Source organism: Stenella coeruleoalba (genome assembly GCF_951394435.1).
Source record: "Stenella coeruleoalba genome assembly, chromosome: 19".
NCBI classification, from domain to species: Eukaryota; Metazoa; Chordata; class Mammalia; order Artiodactyla; family Delphinidae; genus Stenella; species Stenella coeruleoalba.
In genome coordinates, this window is record NC_137165.1 from 15,352,114 (window position 1) to 15,377,035 (window position 24,922).

General features: G+C 38.8%; 1 protein-coding gene across 3 annotated transcripts in view; it reads left to right on the plus strand.

The window, feature by feature from the left end:
• SSH2 (slingshot protein phosphatase 2) overlaps nt 1-24,922 on the plus strand; it is a 245,434-nt gene that overhangs the window by 113,871 nt on the left and 106,641 nt on the right. Inside the window, exon 1 of one of the 3 annotated variants that reach the window (XM_079904133.1) lies at nt 21,942-22,270. The exons of the other annotated variants lie outside the window; for them this stretch is intronic. Coding sequence (XP_079760259.1) covers nt 22,143-22,270 — 128 coding nt within the window. The 5' untranslated portion in view covers nt 21,942-22,142. Of the gene's footprint in view, nt 1-21,941; nt 22,271-24,922 lie in introns of those variants that run through there. 3 annotated transcript variants of the gene reach the window in all.

Below are 24,922 nucleotides of genomic sequence, written 5' to 3' on the forward strand. Positions count from 1 at the left end.
TAACTATAGCCTGATCCTAGAAGCTACTCATGCTCCAAAGTCCTGCTAGCCCTGCTGTCTTCCCCTTACCATAGTTTTTGAGGCATTTGAAGAGCTTTTTCCAGATTATGTTTAAAATTTAAAAATAAAGCCATGTTGTGAAGAACTCAAGGGCAGAGATAACTTGTCTTGGCATTGGCTTTACTAATTCAGCAAGACCATCAAGTGATATAATCTCAGGATAAGGCCCTAGCTACAGAAAAAACAATGCAACCAAGGAAACCCAGGGAATGATTTTGAATGCATACATCCAGGACAGGAGAGCTACTATATTAGGGATTTTCTTTTCTTTTCATCATCAACAACAACAAATCAGAACATACAAATAAAAGACAACTATATATCCAAAAAAAGAAAATAGTTTCACTCACTCATGAAAAAGTGTACTTGCTGTTAATCCTACTTTAAAACTGTGTTGAATTTTGCAAGTCTGTTGTATATTAATTTGGTGAATAACATTAACATTGAAAAGTTCATAGTAATTTTCTCTAAGGAAGGACTTCATCATTTTTCACACTCTTGTTTGTCTCCCCTCATATGCCGTCGGCTCCCATGCATGCCTTGGTTTTACATTCCCAAGATCCAGGCCAAGCCCTGGCAACTAGTAGGCATGCATTACCTAATTGTTAAATTACTGAGCAAATGAATGATAAATATGAGTTGAAGCTAGGGAAGCTTGATAAAAAAATCCATCTTGTGTCTTTAAAAGTAATTCATGGCTGGATGATTAACTTTCTGTAGTGCTGGTACCTTCTCCAAAAATGATTTTCCCAAATGAATAAAAAGTATAATTAATTTCATTTTTTAAAAAAGTAGCCTACAAAAAAGAATCAAAGATTTGCCCATCCTTTTCCCTACTTCTCTATACTCCCACTGCAGTTCCCAAAATTAGAATCTACCTTCCTCCAGAAAATTTTCAGGAAACTTTAAAAAAGTAATAAATTTAATATACTTCCTTTCTTGTTCACTACAAGTTATTTGTTTTGGATGAAAGGATAAGAGGCTATTAGGAAAGGTTTATTCTGAACACTTAATATCAGAACTGCTGAGTTCAGTATAAGGTCAAGTTTTTATTTTCTTCTCTCCTTCTGATATTCTTGTGCTTATGGGTTTAAACAGTATGAACTGTAGGAACTCCTGAGATTCATGATTTTTCTTACCCTGAAGTATATCTACATATACATACCTATGTGTATCTACACACACAGGGTATACACACACACAAGTACATATTTCAGAGTAAGAAAAATTACAGATATGTATTTATGTATCACCTGTATGCGTTTGTGTTAAACATATTTTATAGGAAATAAACACTACAGAAAGATTTCCTATTATAACTCAAATGAACTCTCAAATTGCCGCCATCATCAAATTCTATATCACTTCAACATTCATATTTAATTATCTCAGAAGATGAGTAAAGCGTTTATTAGAACTGATGTGTTGAATATTAGTATTATTTGTAGACTATTAGTCTTTAGAAAAGATAGTTCAAAATGCTTGCTATACTTTCATCAGGTGATTAGAGAACAAGATTTCTGAAAACCAAAAGATTTCCCAAGTAAAAGTGAAAACTTACCCCAGCACAGCATCTGTTTTTCAAACTGTAATTTAACAGGAAATATATATAAATGTATATAAATTATAAGCATCAAATATTTTTTATTATACCTGTGTAATGGCAGAGAATTGGACTACATTATTTTTTCTATCTTCATTATAATAATATTTCTATGGATAAAAATTCACTTCTGCTTGAGCCTTCCTGTCTGTCTGTAAAATGAGGATAGCATCTGCCCATCTATCCTATAGGATTGTTGAAAATGCAAATAAAATTGTTTATAGGAAAGCTTAAATGAATATCAAGCACCAAATATTAAGGCAAGATATAAAGTGATGTACTTTCACTAGTAATTTCTGTTCCATTTTAATTTCACAAACTCACAGCCTAATTTCTCTAACTCTGTACTATGACTGACACCGTTTACATCATATAATATTAAGATCATTTACTGGGGAAAAACAAGAAGAAAAATTGTCACACTTCATATACCAATAAAGTTCTTATTTAGTACAAGCCTAGTATTGAATTAGAAATGGGAGCTTCCCATCTCTGTGTCAGTAAGTCAAATCTGATTCCACCTGGATGATTACCTAAAGTCACAGCCATTGGATGCTATTTGTAAAACCCTGTTTAAAGGTACTGATCATCTTGCTTCATTCATCAATGAATATGTATTAAACACAGGCTCATCTGCTTGCTTCTCTGACTCACTGCTATTCCACCATCCTGAGGCAAAAAGATTGTATTAATAAACATAACTGGCAGACTATTCTGGTATTAATTATTCACTGAGAGTTTCCCCAAGCCAAGGACCCATTTGGAGGAAGAAGAAAGGACCTGTTATGGATTACCTAAACCAACCCTAAAACAGCTGTTCTGCCGACACACCAAACAAAAGATCAGGAAATTTAGAAACTATTTAAAACACATAATTGGTTATGAGCCACCTTTGCTTATAATAATCCTTACTCTTCAGTGGAAAAATTCTCACCTCATGCTCTAACGGAACTCTCTGCTTCTCTTTCACAGCACTTCCAACACTGTTGTTACACATTACTTGTCTGTTCTTGCCACTTAAACTGAATGAGAGCAAAGACAATATCTTGTTCATGATTGTATCCTTAAATTCTGGCACATAGATGGTACTCACTAGTTTTCTGTAGAACCATACTTTCCACCCATTTTCAGGCTTTAGGAAAAGATACTTAGCCTCTTTGAGCCCATTTCATCAACTCTGTAACAGAAACAAGGATTTGAGATATAAAGGTTAAGTGCCTATCACAATAATAGGCACTCAACAAGTGGTAACTATTATTATTACTAATATTCCTTTTTATTATTATAAACTGAGCTCTTCTAAAAGTAGGATCATAATTTTATGTCCATAATAAACAAGTAAATCTTTACAGTATTTCAGAAACCTTCAGAATCACTATAGCCTAGTTCTTCATCCCCCCCCAAAAAAAAAAAAAAAAGCCAGTTGATACATTAAGGTTTTCAACTAAATTTAAATATAACTGGCAGGCCAGTGTTTTTTTGTTTGTTTTGCAAAACTATTCCTCTTAACAGCTGGAACGTGTAATCAATGAAATCACTTTTAGTATTCAACTGAGTTAAATGGTGATTGTCTTAGGTAGATTGGTATGTGAATTCTACAGAATACCAAATGACTTAATTTTAAGAAAACCAAACTCCAAGCTTTCTGTTAAAAGGATGATCTATAACATATATACGTTACATACACACTCTCTCTCTCACACACACACACACATACGTTTCTGCTGCGTCTTTAGCCACATAAAATATTTACAATTGTTACTCTGGGACAGGAAAATACAGGCCACGTAGAATATAGGAAAGGCATATTTGGGAAGATTACAAATAATTAGTTTAAAAATATGGTGCCAATAAGAAGTTCATGTGTGTTACTATTTTTAAGTTGGAGATTTTACCTGTGATTGAAAAGAGGAAATGGTTCTTATTTTTAAAAAAATAACCTGCTAGCCAGAAGTTGCATATGAAATTCCAAGTCCCTTAACTGTGTGCGATAAGGTAACTATGCAGGAGCTCAGTTTTCAGAATACCAGATTCCACCACGTAAAGCTCATTAACTGAATTACCTCCTAATCTCTCCTCACTCTAGGCTTTTATTTTTTACATACTGTAATTTATTTGGGGGTATATTAAACTCTTAATGCCGTGTAGCAGAAAATAAGCCTATGCAGATCTCTTCAGATGTCAAGCAGATGTCGAGAATGAGAAATTAAATTATCCTTCACACACACACACACACACACACACAGACAATTACATTTCTCTGCCATTCTAGAAATTTCTGGAAAATGACTTCTGAGCCAACTTGATATGGATCTTTAAGGTTCAAGTATGTGAACACATTTGTGGAAGGTTTTTAATCTGCAAAGCATTCTAATGGTCTTATTGGCATCTATACCTTTGGTAAAAATATTCCTGTTTCATGGAGTTTAGACTCTTTAAATATTGTATCCTTTATCAAGATTTATTATGACTATCATTTAATGTTTTAATTTGTCATAGGGTTAAATACAATGTTTTATCTCTCTCTATTGGCTTGTTTCCCTCATCTTATAAACATGGTCAGGTCTTTATCAGACTAAAAGAAATTAAAATATAATTTTAAAATACCATCCCATAGCCTTGTTTTCACCTCAAACTACAAGTTGATTTTGATTTTTTGAAAGGACAGTCTGTATTTACTGCCTCCTTTGTCAACTCACATTCACTGTTTAACCCATGAAATCTGACTTTTTTTCCCCTCCAATACTCAAACTGCTGTTCTTGTTAAGACTGCCAGTGAATAATTTTTGATCCCCATCTTAAATGACACTATTGACCATTCTGCTCTGCAGTTCTCACCTCCTTTGGCTTTCTTATCATCATTCTTTGCTGGTTCTCCTTATACCCTCTGCTCATAGTATCCCAGTTGGTTTCACCAGCAATTCTTACCCTGTTCATCTCTTTTCTTTTTCTTTTTTTAACATCTTTATTGGAGTATAATTGCTTTACAGTGGTGTGTTAGTATCTGCTTTATAACAAAGTGAATCAGCTATACATATACATATATCTCCCCCCTCTTGTGTCTCCCTCCCACCCTCCCTATCCCACCCCTCTAGGTGGTCACAAAGCACGAGCTGATCTCCCTGTGCTATGTGGCTGCTTCCCACTAGCCATCTATTTTACATTTGGTTGTGTATATATGTCCATGCCACTCTCTCATTTCAACCCAGCTTAACCTTCCCACTCCCCGTGTCCTCAAGTCCATTCTCTGCGTCTGCGTTTTTATTCCTGTCCTGACCCTAGGTTCTTCAGAACAATTTTTTTTTTTTTTTTAGATTCCATATATATGTGTTAGCATACGGTATTTGTTTTTCTCTTTCTGACTTAACTTCACTCTCTATGACAGACTCTAGGTCCATCCGCCTCACTACAAATAACTCAATTTCATTTCTTTTTATGGCTGGGTAATATTCCATTGTATATATGTGCCACATCTTCTTTATCCAGTCATCTGTCGATGGACACTTAGGTTGCTTTCATGTCCTGGCTATTGTAAATAGAGCTGCAATGAACATTGTGGTACATGACTCTTTTTGAATTATGGTTTTCTCAGGGTATATGCCCAGTAGTGGTGTCGCTGGGTCCTATGGTAGTTCTATTCTTAGTTTTTTAAGGAACCTCCATACTGTTCTCCATAGTGTCTGTATCAATTTACATTCCCACCAACAGTGCAAGAGGGTTCCCTTTTCTCCACACCCTCTCCAGCATTTATTGTTTGTAGATTTTTTGATGATGGCCATTCTGACTGGTGTGAGGTGGTACCTCATTGTAGTTTTGATTTGCATTTCTCTAATGATCAGTGATATTGAGCCTCCTTTCATGTGTTTATTGGCAATCTGTATATATTCTTTGGAGAAATGTCTATTTAGGTCTTCTGCCCATTTTTGGATTGGGTTGGTTTTTTTTGATATTGAGCTGCATGAGCTGCTTGTAAATTTTGGAGATTAATCCTTTGTCAATTGCTTCATCTGCAAATATTTTCTCCCATTCTGAGGGTTGTTTTCTCATCTTGTTGATGGTTTCCTTTGCTGTGCAAAAGCTTTTAAGTTTCATTAGGTCCCATTTGTTTATTTTTGTTTTTCTTTCCATTTCTCTAGGAGGTGGGGCAGAAAGGATCTTGCTGTGATTTATGTCATAGAGTGTTCTGCCTATGTTTTCCTCTAAGAGTTTGATAGTGTCTGGCCTTACATTGAGGTCTTTAATCCATTTTGAGTTTATTTTTGTATATGGTGTTAGGGAGTGTTCTAATTTCATTCTTTTACACATAGCTGTCCAGTTTTCCCAGCACCAATTATTGAAGAGGCTTCAACAGCAATTTTTTTTTTTTTCGGTACGTGGGCCTCTCACTGTTGTGGCCTCTCCCGTTGCGGAGCGTAGGCTCCGGACGCACAGGCTCAGCGGCCATGGCTCACGGACCCAGCCACTCCGCGGCATGTGGGATCTTCCCAAACCAGGGCACGAACCCGTGTCCCCTGCATCGGCAGGCGGACTCTCAACCACTGCGCCACCAGGGACGCCCTTCAACAGCAATTTTTAAAGTAACTCTTCTCTTTTTAGGTTTTTCAAAAGCATCCAACTTTATTTTCATAGAAATGTTATTTCTGTATTCATACGGTTTCATTATGGTTTACATAATGTTTCATTAAATTATATAATTATGATTGCAATAGGAACCAACAGGTTTTTTTTGGGGGGGGGGAGAAGGATTTGTTTCTGTCACTTTTCTTTTTTTTAACATCTTTATTGGAGTATAATTGCTTTACAGTGGTGTGTTAGTTTCTGCTGTATAACAAAGTGAACAGCTATACATAAACATATATCCCCATATCTCCTCCCTGTTGCATCTCCCCCCCACACCCTCCGTATCCCACCCCTCTAGGTGGACACAAAGACCCAAGCTGATCTCCCTGTGCTATGTGGCTTCTTCCCACTAGCTATCTGTTTTACATTTGGTAGTGTATATATGTCCATGCCACTCTCTCACTTCGTCCTAGCTTACCCTTCCCCCTTCCCGTGTCCTCAAGTCCATTCTCTACATCGGAACCAACAGTTCTTAAAACAAATACAAATATTCTTGATGAGCATCCAACTTGTAAAAGCAGAAGTGAACAGGCATACTAGAGAGGAATAACCTGTTAGGCAGGAGCATCTCTGCTACTATGGTAGGATGCTTTACAGAGAGAATGGAGACTGTCAGTTACTCCAGGAAATTCCTTAAAAGTGAATGCTGGTTAGCAGTTCTCATAAAATTGCCGTGATGATGAAATGAGATATCATTCATTTACATAGTTTGGCATGATGCTTAGCACACAGTAAATGCTCAATAAATTATTTACTATTACTAAGAACATTTATAACCCACTATAACCTTTACAGAAGGCATCTTGAATAAAAGCATTAACCAGACAGCTTTGGGTAGTGATGAGAGGAGGGGAGGAATAGGTTTTTCACGTTAAGTGAACAACATCTGCAAATGCAAACCTGTAAAAAGCATGTTTGGTGGACTGAGGGCCATTTTTTTTCACATATCTCATCTGTCTCCCCTGCTTTACAGGGAGCTGTTTAGTATATAATTATATATTCTCATACTTCTTTGAATATCTCCCACTAACATGGTACCTGGCAAAATTGGCATTCACTGTTTTGGTATGCCTCTGTTTACCCATCTGTAAAATATAATCAATAAGTATAGTATATGTCCAAACATAAATTAACATTTAGGACTGTAAAAGCCCTATTTTGAAGGTTCAGCATAAGAAATTTAATATTCTGCTTCCTAGGGTTCCTTTTTTTATTGTTACAGAATTTTCCCTAGATTCTTAGTACTTATTATGCCCATGTAAAAGAGTAAGCAGAAATTTTTTCGTAGTTAATGCTTCAGTTTGACTAACTAAAACTCTCTTTCCCTTGAGATTTTGTAAAAAAACAGGGTTCTTAGAGGAAAACGTGGCTACCCCTTAAGGGCTTTTTTTTTTTGATGCAGAGCAAAATTTGAACTCCCTTCAGAGATGTGAACTTAATGTTTGATGGAATACATCCATCATTCAAGCGGTATCACTCTATATAGTCCGATATCAATATTGCTCTTTGGAGATGGGGTGGCTGTGCAGAATTAAGATGCCTTTAAACAGGGATTGCATCTTTACAAAGAACACTTACAGCCCACAAAGACAGGTATTTGTGTGCTTTTTTTTTTAAGTGACGAAATTTCTTCTTGAAAGAATTAACTTTTGGGCTTCCCTGGTGGTGCAGTGGTTGAGAGTCCGCCTGCCGATGCAGGGGACACAGGTTCATGCCCCGGTCTGGGAAGATCCCACATGCCGCGGAGCGGCTAGGCCCGTGAGCCATGGCCGCTGAGCCTGCGTGTCCGGAGCCTGTGCTGCGCAACCGGAGAGACCACAACAGTGAGAGGCCTGCGTACCGCAAAAAAAAGAATTAACTTTTTTTTAATAAATTTATTTTATTTATTTATTTTTGGCTGTGTGTCTTTGTTGCTGCACGCAGGCTTTCTCTAGTTGCGGCTAGCGGGGGCTACTCTTTGTTGTGGTATGCGGACTTCTCATTGTAATGGCTTCTCTTGTTGCAGAGCATGGGCACTAGGCATGCGGGCTTCAGTAGTTGTGGCATGTGGGCTTCAGTAGTGTGGCTTTCAGGCTCTAGAGCGCAGGCTCAGTAGTTGTGGCACACGGGCTTAGTTGCTCCATGGCATGTGGATCTTCCCAGAACAGGGCTTGAACCCGTGTCCCCTGCACTGGCAGGCGGATTCTCAACCACTGTGCCGCCAGGTAAGCCCCTGAAAGAATTAACTTTTAAATGTGTATTTAGGTGCCACTTTGGATTACATTCAGCTGTAAGAGTTTCAGAATGGGGCGGGGGGGGGGGGGAGGCTATGTTTTTATTACCGTTTAATTAACTGTAACATCATATTTAATCATCCACTTCTGTTCCAGTAATATCTAGAATAAATTACACCTGGTAATATTATAAGAAGAAAATAACTCTTTAACTGTAATTCATTCACTGTTAGCTAAATCTCTCACTAGGCTCACACACAAAGCCCAAAATTTATTTTCTATGATTTAAAAAGGACTATAATTATAAGCAGTGTTCAGCAATCAGTAAATTTCACTGACTTTATTTTTGACAATCATTTATCATATCTTTTTATTTGCTCAGTTTTCAAAAGTCAGCTTGTACATATTTTAAATTCTAATTTAAAATGTTAATTAAATATAATTTTAATAACTACACAATTATTCTTAAAAATTTTTTGTTAAGAATTGTGTTGATGCAACAATATCTCTCACTTCCCAAAATGGAATTGCTGTTTTTAACCCAGCATAATCCTTTTCCTTGAAGGACCTTCCTTTTGGAAGGCAGTATGCTATAATTAAAAGTCTTCATGGGACTTCCCTGGTGGTCCAGTGGCTAAAACTCCATGCTCCCAATGCAGGGGGCCCGGGTTCAATCCCTGGTCAGGGAACTAGATCCCACATGCCACAACTAAAGATCCTGCAACTAAGACCCAGTGCAGCCAAATAAATAAATACTAAAAAAAAAAAAAAAAAAAAAAAGACTCAACAAAAACAAAAAAACAGTCTTCATTAAGCTTAGTTTTCTCTGAATATGTTACTTTACCTGTAAAATTATGAAAATATCGACCCCAAAGAGTAATTACTATTAAATAAGGCCACTTAAGGTAAAGTACTTTACAAACAAATGATAAATAGTGTAATTTCTGGTAATGTAGTCATTTTTTAAATGCCACTAAAACAAAAAGATTTTTAGTTCATTGTTCTCAGTTACATGAAAAGAGCACTGGTATTGAAGTTAGGAGGCCTATGTTTGTATTGGTTGCATGACTTGACACAAGTAGATTCATTCTTTGAGACTCCGTTTCCTCTTCCTTAAAACAAAAATTAGTGTGCTTATTGTCAGGCAAAAATAATATACAAATATGAAAATACCTCAAACAGTAGGCAAAGTACTATTGTGTAATATTATATCACAGTGGTATTTATTTTACCAGCAGTGAATGTCTTTTGTACTAGCTCTTCTCAAGATCAACTTGTAGCAAAGCATTTTCCTGAGATAAGTTCATTTAGAAGGTTTGTGAGAGGGACTATAAAAATCTTTTAAAAATATTTAAAAGTATTGCTCTTCTAATTTTTTAATACACTCATTTTATTAGGTGTGCTTATCAACCATAAACAGTTTTCCATCTGGGGGCTTAAATCATGGTGAGAAAGGGATTACAAACAAATTGTTTTATGAACTCCAGAAAAGGATGGAAAGGTCAAAGCTGAAATTGCTGCTTTATAAGATGTGGCTCTGTGAAGATAAATCTTAGAGGAACTGGTCTTTTCTCTTTTTATTTGTTACATACCATAAAGTAAGAGCTTGAATAGTAATTAGACTATCAAGCCTAATAATTGTTTTCTATAAGTATACTAGATCCTTAAGCATCTGAAACCAGTTGATGTCCTTCCTCACTGAGATTTTTAGACAAAATATGAACTAGAGATTTTGGGGGTTTTTTTCCTAATATTTTATTATTATTATTATTTTTTTTTTTTTTGCGGTACACGGGCCTCTCACCGTTGCGGCCTCTCCCGTTGCGGAGCATAGGCTCCGGACGCACAGGCTCAGCGGCCATGGCTCACGGGCCCAGTCGCTCTGCGGCATGTGGGATCTTCCCGGATCGGAGCACAAACCCGTGTCCCCTGCATCAGCAGGCAGACTCTCAACCACTGCGCCACCAGGGAAGCCCTAATATTTTATTATTAAAAAAAAAATGTAGGGCTTCCCTGGTGGCATGGTTAAGAATCCGCCTGCCAGTGCAGGAGACACAGGTTCGAGCCCTGGTCCAGGAAGATCCCACACGCCGCGGAGCAACTAAGCCTATGTGCCATAACTATTGAGCCTGCGCTCTAGAGCCCATGTGCCGCAACTACTGAAGCCCGCATGCCTAGAGCCCATGGTCCGCAACAAGAGAAGCCACAGCAATGAGAAGCCTGCACACGGCAACGAAGAGTAGCCACCACTCGCTACAACTAGAGAAAGCCCACACACAGCAATGAAGACCCAACACAGACAAAAATAAATAAATAAAATTAAAGGAAAAAAATGTAAACATGCAAGCAAGTTGAAAGAAGTATACAGTAAACACTCAAATACACATCCCCCCTGGATTCACAATTAACGTTTTGCTATATTGGCTTTATCATATATCTGCTCATCTATCCATCCCTGGACTACAAGTTTTTTTTTTTTTTCGGTACGTGGGCCTCTCACTGTTGTGGCCTCTCCCGTTGCGGAGCACAGGCTCCGGACGCGCAGGCTCAGCGGCCATGGCTCACGGGCCCAGCCGCTCCGCGGCATGTGGGACTTTCCCAAACCGGCGCACAAACCTGTGTCCCCTGCATCGGCAGGCGGACTCTCAACCACTGCGCCACCAGGGAAGCCCATGGACTACAAGTTTTTAAGCAGGAAAACGTTTTTATTTACTCTCTTATGTGTATTTTATATAGCAACCTTAAAAAAAATTTTTAAAGTTCAATGCTTATAAGCTGTAATTTTCTGAATGAGTTTTATATTAAAGAAAAATATTCCACATGCATAATATAAACACATGAATGGAAAGATGAACACCAAATTCAGGAGAGTAGTTACATGCCTAGAAGAAGGGAAAAGTGCTCATAGAGAAGTTCACAGGGGGCTTCGACTGTAATGTTTTAAAATCTGAAGAGTAAAATGTTAGAACGTGATCCTGCTGTCTACTGAGTATCTGGCTGTGTGTTATCCTCTCTGTTCTTTGCTGTATGTTTGAAATATTTCACAATTAAACATTAAGAGAAAGAGTTGCTACCTAGTCTTCTTTTCCCCTGGCAAAGTATTTTTCATTTCACTTAAGATCCATTGTCCAGTTGGCCTCCAGCTGAGGTGGATTGAATAGAATCGAGCAATACCATATCTCTTCTCAGTTAGTTGATGTACTAGCTGAAGAATGATACAGAGTACCCCCTTTCTACTGAGAATTGAGGAGTATAACTTTTGCATCCTTCTTGATTTTTGCCTGAGGCAGGGAAAAGAAAAAAAAAACTTCCTGTATTGTATTTAAATTCCATGAAGATATTTGAAGGTTGTTGAAAAGTACAAAATTGTGTATAACTGTGTAATTTTGCGTGTTCACCTGATTTCAGAGAAGAAAGACATGGAAAGTGAAATATGGCCAGGGAAGCTGATACATGAAAGCTTGGAGAGATAATGATGCTGCTCAGCCAGGGCCTGGAAACTTGATCAGTCTAAACAAACTGCATAGTACTAAATTGCTTGTGAAAGGGCTGAATCAATCCTGCTGCGATTTGAACTTTTGGCTCCTGAAAGTCTAGAGCAGGCTTGAAAATAAAAATAAAACCCTTACATACTGGATTGTGTTCCAGGCCCTCTGCTGTATTCTCTGTATGAAGGAGGCATCTACCCAAAGAGCAAGAGGCAGCAGAAAGATGAGGCAATGAAAAGGAGTCCTAGGGATTTCTCCCCATATCAGGAGCTCCCAGGGAGAGAGACCCTCTGTCATTAACATATTGATTCCTTCAGGGAATATTTATCTAGAGCCCTAAGCAGAATATAGTGGGGTGTGGGGTAAAGGATCAACCAACCAGAATATATATATATATATATTTTTTTTTTCTTTTTGTACGCGGGCCTCTCACTGTTGTGGCCTCTCCCATTGCGGAGCACAGGCTCCGGACGCGCAGGCCCAGCGGCCATGGCTCACGGGCCCAGCCACTCCACGGCATGTGGAATCCTCCCGGACCAGGGCACGAACCCACGTCCCCTGCATCGGCAGGCGGACTCTCAACCACTGTGCCACCAGGGAAGCCCAAACCAGAATATATTTAATGCTTATGACTTGCCCGGCACTGTACTAGGCTCTATGAAGTCCACAAAAGAGAGTTACTGTACGTGATTTGCTTCAGCAGAGAGATAAATTATGTGGCATATGTGACATAAAATAGAGAATAAGACCTTGAATAACAATACAGATTATAATGCTAAAGGAGGGACTTCCCTGGTGGCACAGTGGTTAAGAATCCGCCTGCCAATGCAGGGGACACGGGTTCGAGCCCTGGTCCAGGAAGATCCCACATGCCGCGGATCAACTAAGCCTGTGCACCACAACTACTGAGCCTGCACTGTAGAGCCTGCGAGCCGCAACTACTGAAGCCCACGAGCGTAGAGCCCGTGCTCCACAGCAAGAGAAGCCACCACTATGAGAAGCCCATGCACCGCAACGAAGAGTAGCCCCCAATCACCTCAACCAGAGAAAGCCCGCATGCAGCAACGAAGACCCAGCGCAGCCAAAAATAAATAAATAAATATATTTTTTAAAAAATAAATAAATAAATTCTAAAGGCGTTAGAAAAGAGTCATAGCATACTATAAACCAGGAATTGATCATTGGACTTAATCAGAAGGCCTCAGTTCAAATCCTAACTCTGACACTTGCTATGTAAACTTGGGCAGGTCCCTTAATTTTTGAGCCTCAATTTCCACACCGATAAAATGAAGCTGATAATCCCAGCTAGCTCTATTTACCTATACACAGGATTTCAGTAAGAATCAAGTGAGGATGTATGTGAAAACACTGTAGAGTTTTTAATTAATGAAAGAGCTGAACCAGGCCTTGAAAATATTTTATATGTGGATAACCTGGATAAAAATAACTGTGTAATTTTGTCTCAGAGAAGGAATAATTTGAACAGAGAGGAGAGGGAGACTCAGATATAGGAGGACAGGATAGAAACCACCTAATTATGGCAAGGATTTGTTTTGGGAGAATGGGTAAAAAATATTTACACCGATTGTGTTGGAGAAGGGATGGAGTTGAGAATAATATGCCATAATGGCTGGATTACAGTAGGATTTAAATTATGGAGGATCTGGGACCTCCCCTGTGGTGCAGTGGTTAAGAATCCACCTGCCAATGCAGGGGATGTGGGTTCAAGCCCTGTTCTGGGAAGATCCCACATGCCGCAGAGCAACTAAGCCCATGCGCCACAACTGCTGAGCCCACATGCCACAACTACTGAAGCCAGTACACCTAGAGCCCATGCTCTGCAACAAGAGAAGCCACCACAATGAGAAGCCCGTGCACCGCAATGAAGAGTAGCCCCCACTCGCCACAGCTAGAGAAAGCCTGCACACAGCAACAAAGACCCAATGCAGACAAAAGTAAATTTAAAAAAAAAAGGAAATAAATAAATAAACTATGGAGGATCTGAAGGCCAGAAGAAGAGCTTGGACTTGATCTGAAAGGGAATAAGGAACTATCTGGGGGTTTTAAGTAGGGGATTATTATAAAAGGGTTTAACTCATTTTGATAATCAGTATCTAAGGTGCCTGGCCTTAAGGTGTTCAGGATTAGTCCAATTGTTTTAAGTTAATCTGTCAATAGTATGTTGACAGATTGAATTGGACACATCTCAGTTTAGATAAATGGATCTGAGACTGGATGAATTGGACACACCTTAGCCTAGAGTCTAGGCTTCTTGTCACCTAGACATTAGTCTGGTTCATCTTTTCCTTAACTGTAGCAAGGAATAATACCTGCCCAGCTAGTAGGTTTATTTAAAACATCAAATGAGACGATGATCCCATGATTATCCACAAATACATTAAATGCCTCCTTCATGTGAGATGCTCTGTAAAAAAAAACTAGGGAAACAAAAATATGTTTAGATATAAGTGCTTTGAAAAATGTCTTGGGATGAATAGGAGTTTGAAATACAGAGTTCTAAGGGATCTGGTAGCAAGAGGATGGTATACAACAGCCAGAAGATCATCTTACTGCTATATTTAATACTGGGTTAGGTCCCTATTATTGTCAGGACCTGCTAGCTATAGCTAGGATCAAGTAGAGGAGAAAACACCAGGTGCAGGAAGGTAGGTATTTAAGGTCCGCAGGAGTTCTTCCTTTGGCAGTAGACCTTTTCAGACTTAACCTGTTCGGTAGTGAACCTACATAATCATGCAGACAATATAGAAGACTGATTAACAAAACAGGTTCTGGAGCCAGAATAACTGGCTGAGTTTGAAATACTACTGTATTACCTTAGGCAAATCATTTAACCTCTCTGAGCCTCATAAAGATAATAATAGAATCATAGGGTTGTTTGTGAGAATTGAGATACTGCATGTAAACTCTTAATAGAGGATCTGGTACACAGTGAGTGTCAGCCCAATAAATATCAGTTATTGTTTTTACTTTCAAGACCTTCTCAGCTCCTCTAGAGTCCATATTATGTTACTCCCAAATTTATTTCCCATTTTTCTATCTCTGTCTCACCCCATTTCAGGACATTGATAGTATTAGGCCACATTTGGCTTATTCACCTATAATGTCTTCTACATCATTAGCATCAAACAAGATCTTAAAACATCTTTTGAATTAAAAGTTATCTTCAAAATAGTTTATGTACTATATTTTTTACAGTCTAAGTAATTCTTTTAAATTAATTGTCTATAATATAGTTCTTCATATTTTTCTTTATAATTTAGTATATTTCTCTAGTTTCCTTAAGCATGTTTTACTTTTCTCATGTTATACACATATACGTACGCATGTGTACATATATATACATATATTGATATATATATATATTTTTTTAACGCAGTATGTAAAACATGTGTAGAAGAGAATCTTGGGCCCTGAGTTAATTTAATAGATCACAGTGTGGGAGGAGACACAAAGATTCCAGTGGAAAACAAAAAACTAAACCCTTTAGGAAGGCAATTTGATAATGTCTGCCGATTCCTAAGATGTTTAAAATATTTTAACTAACTGCCAATTCCACCTCTAGGTATCCATCCAACAAATATATTCACATGAATGCCCAAAGATTGTGTGAAAGCATGTTCATAGTGATACTGTATATAATAGTAAAGACTGGACACAATTCAAATGTTCATCAGTAGAGGACTATTTAAATAAATTATATATAATTGTAAAATAGAATACTATGCACTCCTTTAAAAAAATGAGGTTCATCTTTATAAACATGGAAAAGTGTCCAAGATATAGTAATAAGTGTGTGGGAAGCACAAAGCAGAATAATATGCATAATATAATTATGGCTTGTGTGCATGTGTGTTTCTTAAAAGAGCAGCTACAATATATTAATGTTTGCTTATGCAAGGAAAATTTCTGGAAGTATTAACAGTCATCCCTGGGAGTAGGATGATGGGGATGAGAAGAGTGACTTTTAGTGACTTTTACTTTATCTTTCTGAATACTGAAAAAAAAATGTTTTTGAGCATGTGTTTAAAAAATTTTTTTTAATGTTTAAAGAGATGGTGAGGATTAAATGGTTAAATGTTTTGTAAGGTGTGTTGGATGTGAAAAGTGATCTATAAATGCCTATTATTTTTACTAAACAATAGAGTGTGAGGCTTTTGTAACCTGAAGAAAGCAGCATTTCAACATCTCTTCCTACTAGAGCATATGGTTAAGACTATGAAGGATGAGTGCCTTAGATCTGCCTCTCATGGAGTTGATAGGTAGATCTTTTCGGTATTCCCCATTGCTCTTATGGTGGAAAGTTCCCTAGAAAGGATTGGAAGGGCTCAGTGACATTGTTTAATCCAGTGTTTAAAACTATTGTCAGATATTCTTTTAAATAAAACTATTAGCCTTGGGGTGATTGCAAAACTTGATCGCTTTTAAGAGCCTTTGTTTACAGAGTTTAGTGTATTGTATTGAATGAAGAGTGCCTTTGACTAAGTGTAGCAAGATACCTCTAGGTACTGTCTGGGCAACAAGTTTGAAAATTAGGGGTATTATCTTGAGAGTTTTATCCTAGCATTTTACAGATTAACAGGAGACAGACTGTTGTGCTACTCTAGGTAACAGGCTTTTTGTTTTGTAACTCTTTTAAAGTGTTGGTTTTCTCCCTTTTGACCCTCAGGAGATTAATTTACTATTTATTTCCCTAGATCAAGCCCCTTAGAGAAAACATAAAAATACAAATAGATCTTCTGATTGGTATGATCATTCTTTCTTATGACTAGGTATTTAAAAAATAAAGTTATATAAGTTAATACTATTATTTCAAAGCTTAAAAAAAAAGAAAGCAAAATCCCAGTAAGCACTGCAGATCTCATGTTACTACCAGATGGCAATATATAATTAACTGCCTGGCAAACAATAATAGTAAAGACTTCCTGAATGAAATGGTGGTATATAGGGGAAGTTTATTTGTATTTTAATTTTCATTCATTCATCACCTTCTCATTCCAAATACAAACAAATACAGTGCTTTCTGTTATTGGAAGCTGACTGGCCAATTTATGGATGGTAAAAATACAAAAATTTAGTGCTGTCCTGTTTACAAAGCACTTGTGTCTGTGTATCTTAGTAAACCTGGGAGGTAAGCATTACCATCCCACTTTAAGATTAAAGGAATCAGGGCTGGAACAGAGTAAGTTTTGCCTGTGGACAAAGTAGCTAGAGTCTAGAACTTTCTGATATCAGATTCATTGCCATTTTAATGTTGCCCGCTTTAGCTGTTTTTCAGGTTGGTGGAAAAGAGCATAGAGGATTATCTCTAGTCCAACGTTTTCATTTTCTTAGTGAATAAACTAAAATGCACAGTGGACTTTACCTGAAGGTTGCCAGACTGACTTCAGAGTCCCCTTGCGCCCCCCTCCCACACGCACACACACGCTTTCTGAACAACCTAAAGAAAAGCACATAGGTCCTTTACCTTAGAGAAACACTCAAAGGGTAAGATACATGGAAGAGTTAGGAAAGTAGAAACATTTTAATAAAAATGTAAAAATTTATTATAGTTCTGTACTCTGATCTAAGATTCTTCATTGAACGTTCCAACTCTCTGATTTTATTCCTGAAGGGCAATCTCCTCAACCTTTCCCTTAGCTCTCTTAAGCTTACAGAGCCATTAAGGCCAAAAAGTAGATTTTTGTGCCAGACACTCTTTTCAGTGCTTTATATGTGTTAATTTAATTAATCCTCCCAATAACTTCATAAATTAGGTACTAATACTGAGCCCTAGATTAAGTAGCTATTTAAAGTTCATAACTATTGGTGGCACTAGGATTCAAACTCAGCCGATTAATTCCAAGGCCAGAGTTTGTTGGGTTTTCTTAATAAACTTTAAAAAAATTATTTTTAAAGTTCTTTTTTTAATTAATTAATTAATTTATATTTATTTTTGGCTGCATTGGCTCTTGGTTGCTGCATGTAGGCTTTCTCTAGCTGCAGTGAGCAGGGGCTACTCTTCTTTGAGGTGCATGGGCTTCTCACTGTGGTGGCTTCTCTTGTTGCGGAGTATGGGCTCTATAGGCGCATGGGCTTCAGTAGTTGTGGCTCATGGGCTCTAGAGCCTGTGTAGGTTCAGTAGTTGTGGCGCATGGGCTTAGTTGCTCCACAACATGTGGGGTCTTGCCGGACCAGGGATAGAATCCGTGTCCCCTGCATTGGCAGGCGGATTCTTAACCACTGTGCCACCAGGGAAGTCCAGCCAGAGTTTTTAACTGTTGGGCTGTACTGCTTTGAACTAAATGACTGCATTAAGTGGATTAAATCCATTTTTCAGGATCTCCAGATTGGATGAAATTTCTTTCCTAAGGTTCCCGACTCTCCCCAAAACAGATCTTGGGATATTTCCTTAGGGTTTTATTATCCCATTTTACAGATGAAGTTAAGTGACTTGGCCAAAATCTTAGATTATTAAATGACTGTGTTAGAACTAAATTTAGGTCCTCTGGTTTCTAGCCTGCAGTTTTTGGTACTATAACATTGTCACCTTTTCGCTCGTTAGCTATTGTCAATTCAAGTGATCCACCCATGTTGAAATTTTGTTACAGCAACAAAAGCATGTTCACATCCTTCACATTTCACCTTTGGACCTGTCCTGGAGTACAGTTAGGTCAGTATGCAAGTCTCTGGTTTTATACAGTTTTACAGTGTTTATACCTTATGGAGGGACACATGGAAACATAGTAATGGAAGTATCTTATAGATACAAGAGACATCTACTACTTTAAATTTTTTCAATGCTATTAATATATGAGTCTACAAAAAATTTAATTTGGTCATAGCTAATGCTGTCAAGAGCCAAATTAACATTTTAGAATATTCATATTTCTGACCCTTGAAATAGTCAGCAAATGACATGACAAAATTCATTTCAAGTCTACTAAATTCAAGCAACAGTATAAAGAAATGCAGTGATATTTCTTCAGGGCCTTTGGGCAGATTTTTTTTTTTTAGAGAAAGCCCCTTCTGACTTCATGTGGAGTAGAAAACTAGCTTAGTTTATTTCATGCTGCTCAATTTAATTTGGAATCATTTTTGAATTCCCAGATGCTTGGGTACAGAGAACTTGCTCCCTAGAGCCTTGTTTCCTGACACTGGAGAGTAAAGGATTAAATTGAGCTGAAACTAAATTGATTGACATTTTGACACTCTGCAGATTGTGAAAAGAAACAGAATTTGTTCAACTTTTTGAAACAGTAGTAGAAAGAACTATTTCCTTAAAGGTACTTCAGTCTGCAGAGGTGATTTTTTTTTTTTTTCCTTAAAAACCAAGAAGCATGTTCTAGCACTTCACCAATTTTCTATATTACAGTTTAAAATGAGAATTTAACTTTGAAAAGCTTTTGAAAAGGCCTCGATGGGGGTGTTAAAATAGTCTCCTTTTGTTGGACGGGCACTGACAGAAGTCTTTTGAGGAGAAACAAAGGACTATGCACTTATGGGGTGTCACTATAGGAACCTATTTATAAAAGACAAGTATACATATTTATGAAATCTTTATCTCTAGCGTTTTTAAATGCCAGAGATATTAAGTGTTGCATTGAGTAAGATACATTTCCTGCTGAGTTCTTTTTCCGGCAGATACAAATGATTACCATGACATCATCTTTTCCTAAATGGCGTCATTTAAGTGTTGACTTCAATAAAATCCTATCACTGCTGTGTCATGAAAGGAACTGGACTCACCTTAACAGTGCTGTTCCAAACAGCCTGCTACGGTTTTTTTGTTTTTTGGGTTTTTTTTTTTTAATCACTGCAGGAGGCTGTAATAAATTACAGCCTGGAAGAAGTTTCAAACTGGCAAGTTTGCCAGATATTTAAAGCAATTTATTTTGGGGTGTATCAGCAGATTTTTTCTTACACTGCCATTTGGGTGCCTGCTGACATAGCCTGAATAAATCTTTCAAAATTTTTCCTTCCTAGAGATGGATGAAGATGATGATGCACTGGACTCCGAAGTCCAGACCTTTTATTCATTAACTTTTCACTTGCCAACTAGTTCCTTCTTAATTTAGGTATCTATTTCTGGCATGAGTTTGCAATATTTCCAGTCCCTCAGTGCCTTGGCAACAACTTTGTTTTATGGAAGGATCAACTAACAAAAGAAGGATTCTGGTTGTAGACATAGAATTTATAGTTTAGATTATTTCATTACTAGTATTTTGAAAATTGCCAAACTTCCCAATAGGAAAAGAAGTCTGAAATTTTATATAAAACAAAGACTTATTTCTTCTTGATTCAGTATATTATGAGTAGTAAAGTGAGTTCTTCCTAATTATAGTCTCTTTTATAGTTCTACTTTCTCTTATAATTTTTTCTCATGATCTCTTATGATAGTGAAGTGGGTTTTTTTTAAATTATTGATTTTTGGCTCTGGAATTCCTAAAGCAACTTATATCGATGTATATTTTAGTCAAGTATTCATAAAAGCTAAAAATACTGATGCCCAAAAATACTTGTTCTGATGAGACAGTGAGGACAAGAGATAAGGGAGCTAACTTTTTTTTAAATTAATTAATTAATTTATTTTTGGCTGCATTGGGTCTTCGTTGCTGCACATGGGTTTTCTCTAGTTGCAGCGAGCGGGGCCTATTCTTCGTTGTGGTGCGCAGGCTTCTCATTACAGGGGCTTCTTTTGTGGAGCACAGGCTCTAGGCACATGGGCTTCAGTAGTTGTAGCACGTAGGCTCAGTAGTTGGGGCTCACGGGCTCTAGAGCGCAGGCTCAGTAGTTGGGGCGCACGGACTTAGTTGCTCCGCAGCATGTGGGATCTTTCCGGACCAGGGCTCGAACCCATGTCCCCTGCATTTGCAGGCAGATTCTTAACCACTGCACCACCAGGGAAGCCCAGAGAGCTAACTTTTACTGAGTGCCTGAAGGGGGCCAGTCCCTTTTGTAAACCACTACACATAGCAGAGTGTGTAGGTGAGAGAGAAAAGAGATTCTCTTTTTACAGAGCTGGTCCCTGTTCAGGTGAAAGGCACTGCTCAGCGAGTTGTTAAGGAAAATCATAAAGCATCAGGGAATAGGATTTGGTGGGGAAAGCCCTAGATCAGGAGTTATAAAACGGGAGTTCCTATCTAAGTTCCTATCTAAGTCAGCTACAAATAAGATCATCTGGTTAGACCCTCAGTGTTTCCACATCGGCACAGTAAGGATATAACCTCTAGCCCGTCTTCCTCTCTAGATCATTTGGCACAGTAGTTGTCAACCAGGCTGCGCAATGCGATTACCAGGGGAGCTTTGAAAAATACTAACTTCTAGATCCCAACTTTAAGAGATTACGATTTGATTTGTCTAGAGTGCAACCGGGCATTGGGATTTTTTTTTTAATCTCCACAGGTGGATTCATATGTGCAGTTAAGGCTGGGAATCCTTGGTTTGGAGGATGGTTAGTAAATTTATTTACAAGCATTAGCAGATGTTATCGACAGTGTAGATAGACTTTTTTCCCCATCATAGCTTCAACTGTTGGAAAAAAAAAATCCAGTTTATCTCAGCATTTTCCTAGTCCGTAGCACATAGGAAGCCGTTAATAAACATTTATTGCATTTGCGAGTGTACAGCCTTTAAGTTTTAAGGTCATTTGGAAAATGGGGTTTGGTTGAGGTTCATGCATAAAGCAGATTATGAGGCAGGACCTTTCTGTTGAAACATTCCAATGAAATGCGAGCCTTTCTGGCTCACCCCCCGGCTCCCTTCACTCCTTCACCCAAGCCGAGGTGGCTTGGGGCCGACCCTGTTCCCCAGGCTCCGACGCCGGTAGCGGATCTGGCGGCTGCTAAGAGCTCCGGGGCGGGGCGCCCGCGGAGCCCGACCCTCTCGGGTCTCAGGACCCGCCCCGCCGGCGCGCTCAGCCCCGCCCCGCCCCGCCCCGGACGCGAGTTGGGGCGGGCTGCTGGAGGCGCCCGGACGCCGGGACTCCACAGCCGAGCCCCAGGGCTACGGCAGCTGCTTCCGCGCGACCCGGCGGGCCCTCTTCTGCCGCCGGGAGTCCGCGCTGCCCGCGCCTCAAGTCCGGCGGAGCCCAAAGCGAGCGCCTCGTGCCGGAGCAGGGCGGGGGCCGGGATGCGGAGCTGTGCGCCTTGAGCCGGCCCCATGACCCTGAGCACGTTGGCCCGCGAGAAGAAGGCGCCCCCCACCTGCACCTGGAGCCTCAGTGGCCCCGACATGATCCCCTACTTTTCTGCCAACGCGGTCATCTCGCAGAACGCCATCAACCAGCTGTGAGTGCGCCGCGCGCCCTCCCACCCTCTGTGAACGCTTGGAAAGTTTGCTTTTCAGCAGCCGCTTTCCCCCGGCAATTGGGAGCAAGCAAGGGCGAAATCGCATCCTGCTTGCTTGCAGGTCTTGGGGCGTCTGGGGGCATAGTGAGGTGGAGAGGAAGGGTAATTCTTGGAGGGAGAAAGTGTCCTGGGGGTGGGGAGGCGGACAGAAAATCCTTTGGGAGAATTTCTGGTAAACTTTGAGAGAATCTGAAAGTGAGGTCGCCCCAGGGAAATTGTGATGACTGAGTGACAGCCGTATGGCATTCGGGAGACTTGGGCTGAAGGGCGGTCAGTAGCTCTGAACCGCCGGCCGGAAAAGCTAGCACTCCCTTGCGGGTCCTGCTGGTGCTCAAGCTCCCGTGTTTGTTGTTCTGTTTTCTTGTTTCAAATAAGTTTGCTTGTGACCATAGGTTTCTGTTACAAGCCGTGCACACAAAGAAAGGCAGTTCATTCTTAACACCCGCTGGTTGTAGTCTGAAATTATTTCATAAAACTGGATTTTAGTAGTTTGGCTCTTTTTCTTTTTGTCTCCGCCTGTAGTAGTACGTGCTAACAACCCAAGCCTGTATGCACACCTTCAATCGCCAAAGTGCAAGATTCATTTGCATCTTTAAATCTTAACTGTTTTCAAAGTCTCTAGAGTTGTTTCTCCCTTCCATTGTGGTTTAGTTATTTCTGAGAACTGTGTGCTCAAGCTTGTGGTTAATCTCATCTCACAGTTAGGGCGAAGTAGAGGAACTCTCATCTCACAGTTAAAAAGGGCGAAGTAGAGGAACTCCCATCTATTCAAGTTGCATCCTTAAACTAGTTGAGTGATTTAGGGTTACTTTTAGATAGCAGCAGTTTGATCTTTGTAGTGTATTAGCACTCATTCGGAGTAGCTTCAAGGAGAGTCGCCTACTGAGGTTTTCCCAGACTCCTGGCACTTGAGCAACTTCTCTTTCCCTCCCAGGTCAACCCTAAGGAACTTTTTAGTTTCATGTCCAACAATAGAAACTTTCCATTATCCCTTAGTAAAGATCCCAAGAATAGCATGTAAAGTGATTTATAGATAATCTTAAAGCTAATTTATTATTTTAACTAACTGTTTTGCTCTCTTACCAAATCAAATTTGCATTTCAACTTTTTTTCTTTGTGTTGATTCATGGTGGCGCACCGAAAAAACAATATCCCCCCACAGTATCGTGGTTTTACTGTTTTGTATTATAAACGCTACAGAATTAAATCAACTGTTTACTTGTATTTTCCCTTTTAAAAAAAAAAAGACAATTGGAGTGAATAATCTGAAAGTGGATAACCAATCTCAAAATAAGTGCTCACAATACTTTTTAAAAGGTAGTGGAAGCAACCCACATGTCCATTAATGGATACATGGATAAACAGAATGAATATTATTCAGCCTTAAAAAGGAAGGAAATTCTGATATATGCTACAACATGGATGAACTTTGAAGACATCATACTAACTGAAATAAGCCAGTGACAAAGTACAAATACTGTATGATTCCACTTATGTGAGGGACCTTAGAGTAGTCTGGTTGCTAGGGGTTGGAGGAGGGGAATGAGGTGTTTGTGTTTAATAGGTACAGAATTTCATTTGAGGAAGAAGAAAAAGTTATGGGGATGGATGGTGCTGATGGTTGCACAACAATGTGAATGAATTTATTGGCACTGAACTGTACACTTAAAAATGGTTAAAATGGCAAATTTTATATATATTTAACTACAGTTTAAAAAAAGGTTAAACAAAACTTAAAAGGCAGAGCTTCTAAGCTTTGTGGGGAAAAGGAGTTTTGAATCTTGCTTCCTAGTGTGGTCAAGCAAGTACAGATTTCTTTTCCTACTAATTAGTGACTTTGGGTAAGTCATTTGAGTTCAGTTTCTTAAACTGTAAAATGATGATACGGTGGTTCCTACCCCAGAGGATCGTAAAAGATTATATGTGTGGTAACAATTTACAAACTATAAACCCCTGCCCAGGAAAATGTAATTGAAATTAAACAAAAACTATTAGCTGCCATTTATTGACGACTTGCCATTGTGCTAAGTTTAATGTGTATTATTATCTCATTTAATCATCACAGCCATCCTATGAACTAATTTATTCTGTTTACAGATAATGTAGCTGAGGCTTAGAGAAGTTAAGTAATTACTCAAGACCATATAGCTCGTAAATGACAAAAATGTCCTTAGAATCCAGATGTTTCCTAGGCCAGTGCTCTTAACCACTAGAAAAATGATCTTCTGTCTTCGTAGTTGCAAGGCCACTTTTGAGACTTACGTCTCAGGAGTTATCTTTATGTGCTGACATCTTCAACTTAGTAGTGAAAACATTTGCTACACGAAGAGTTTTGCTGTTAAGGTAGACACTCTTTTAAAGAATTTGCAGAATATTTCTCTTTTCCTTTTTGTCTCTCTTTTACCACTTTTTTTTTCTTAAGAGAGTTTTGCTAATATCCTCTTCTTCTAAAGTGTATTTATTAGTATTGCTTTAGCCATCATTTTTATTTTACATTTATAGTGTTGCCCAGTTCATCATCATTTAAAAATCCTTGGGGAGGGGGAAGGGTGAGCTGTGACAGGGCGAGAGAGAGTCATGGGCATATACACA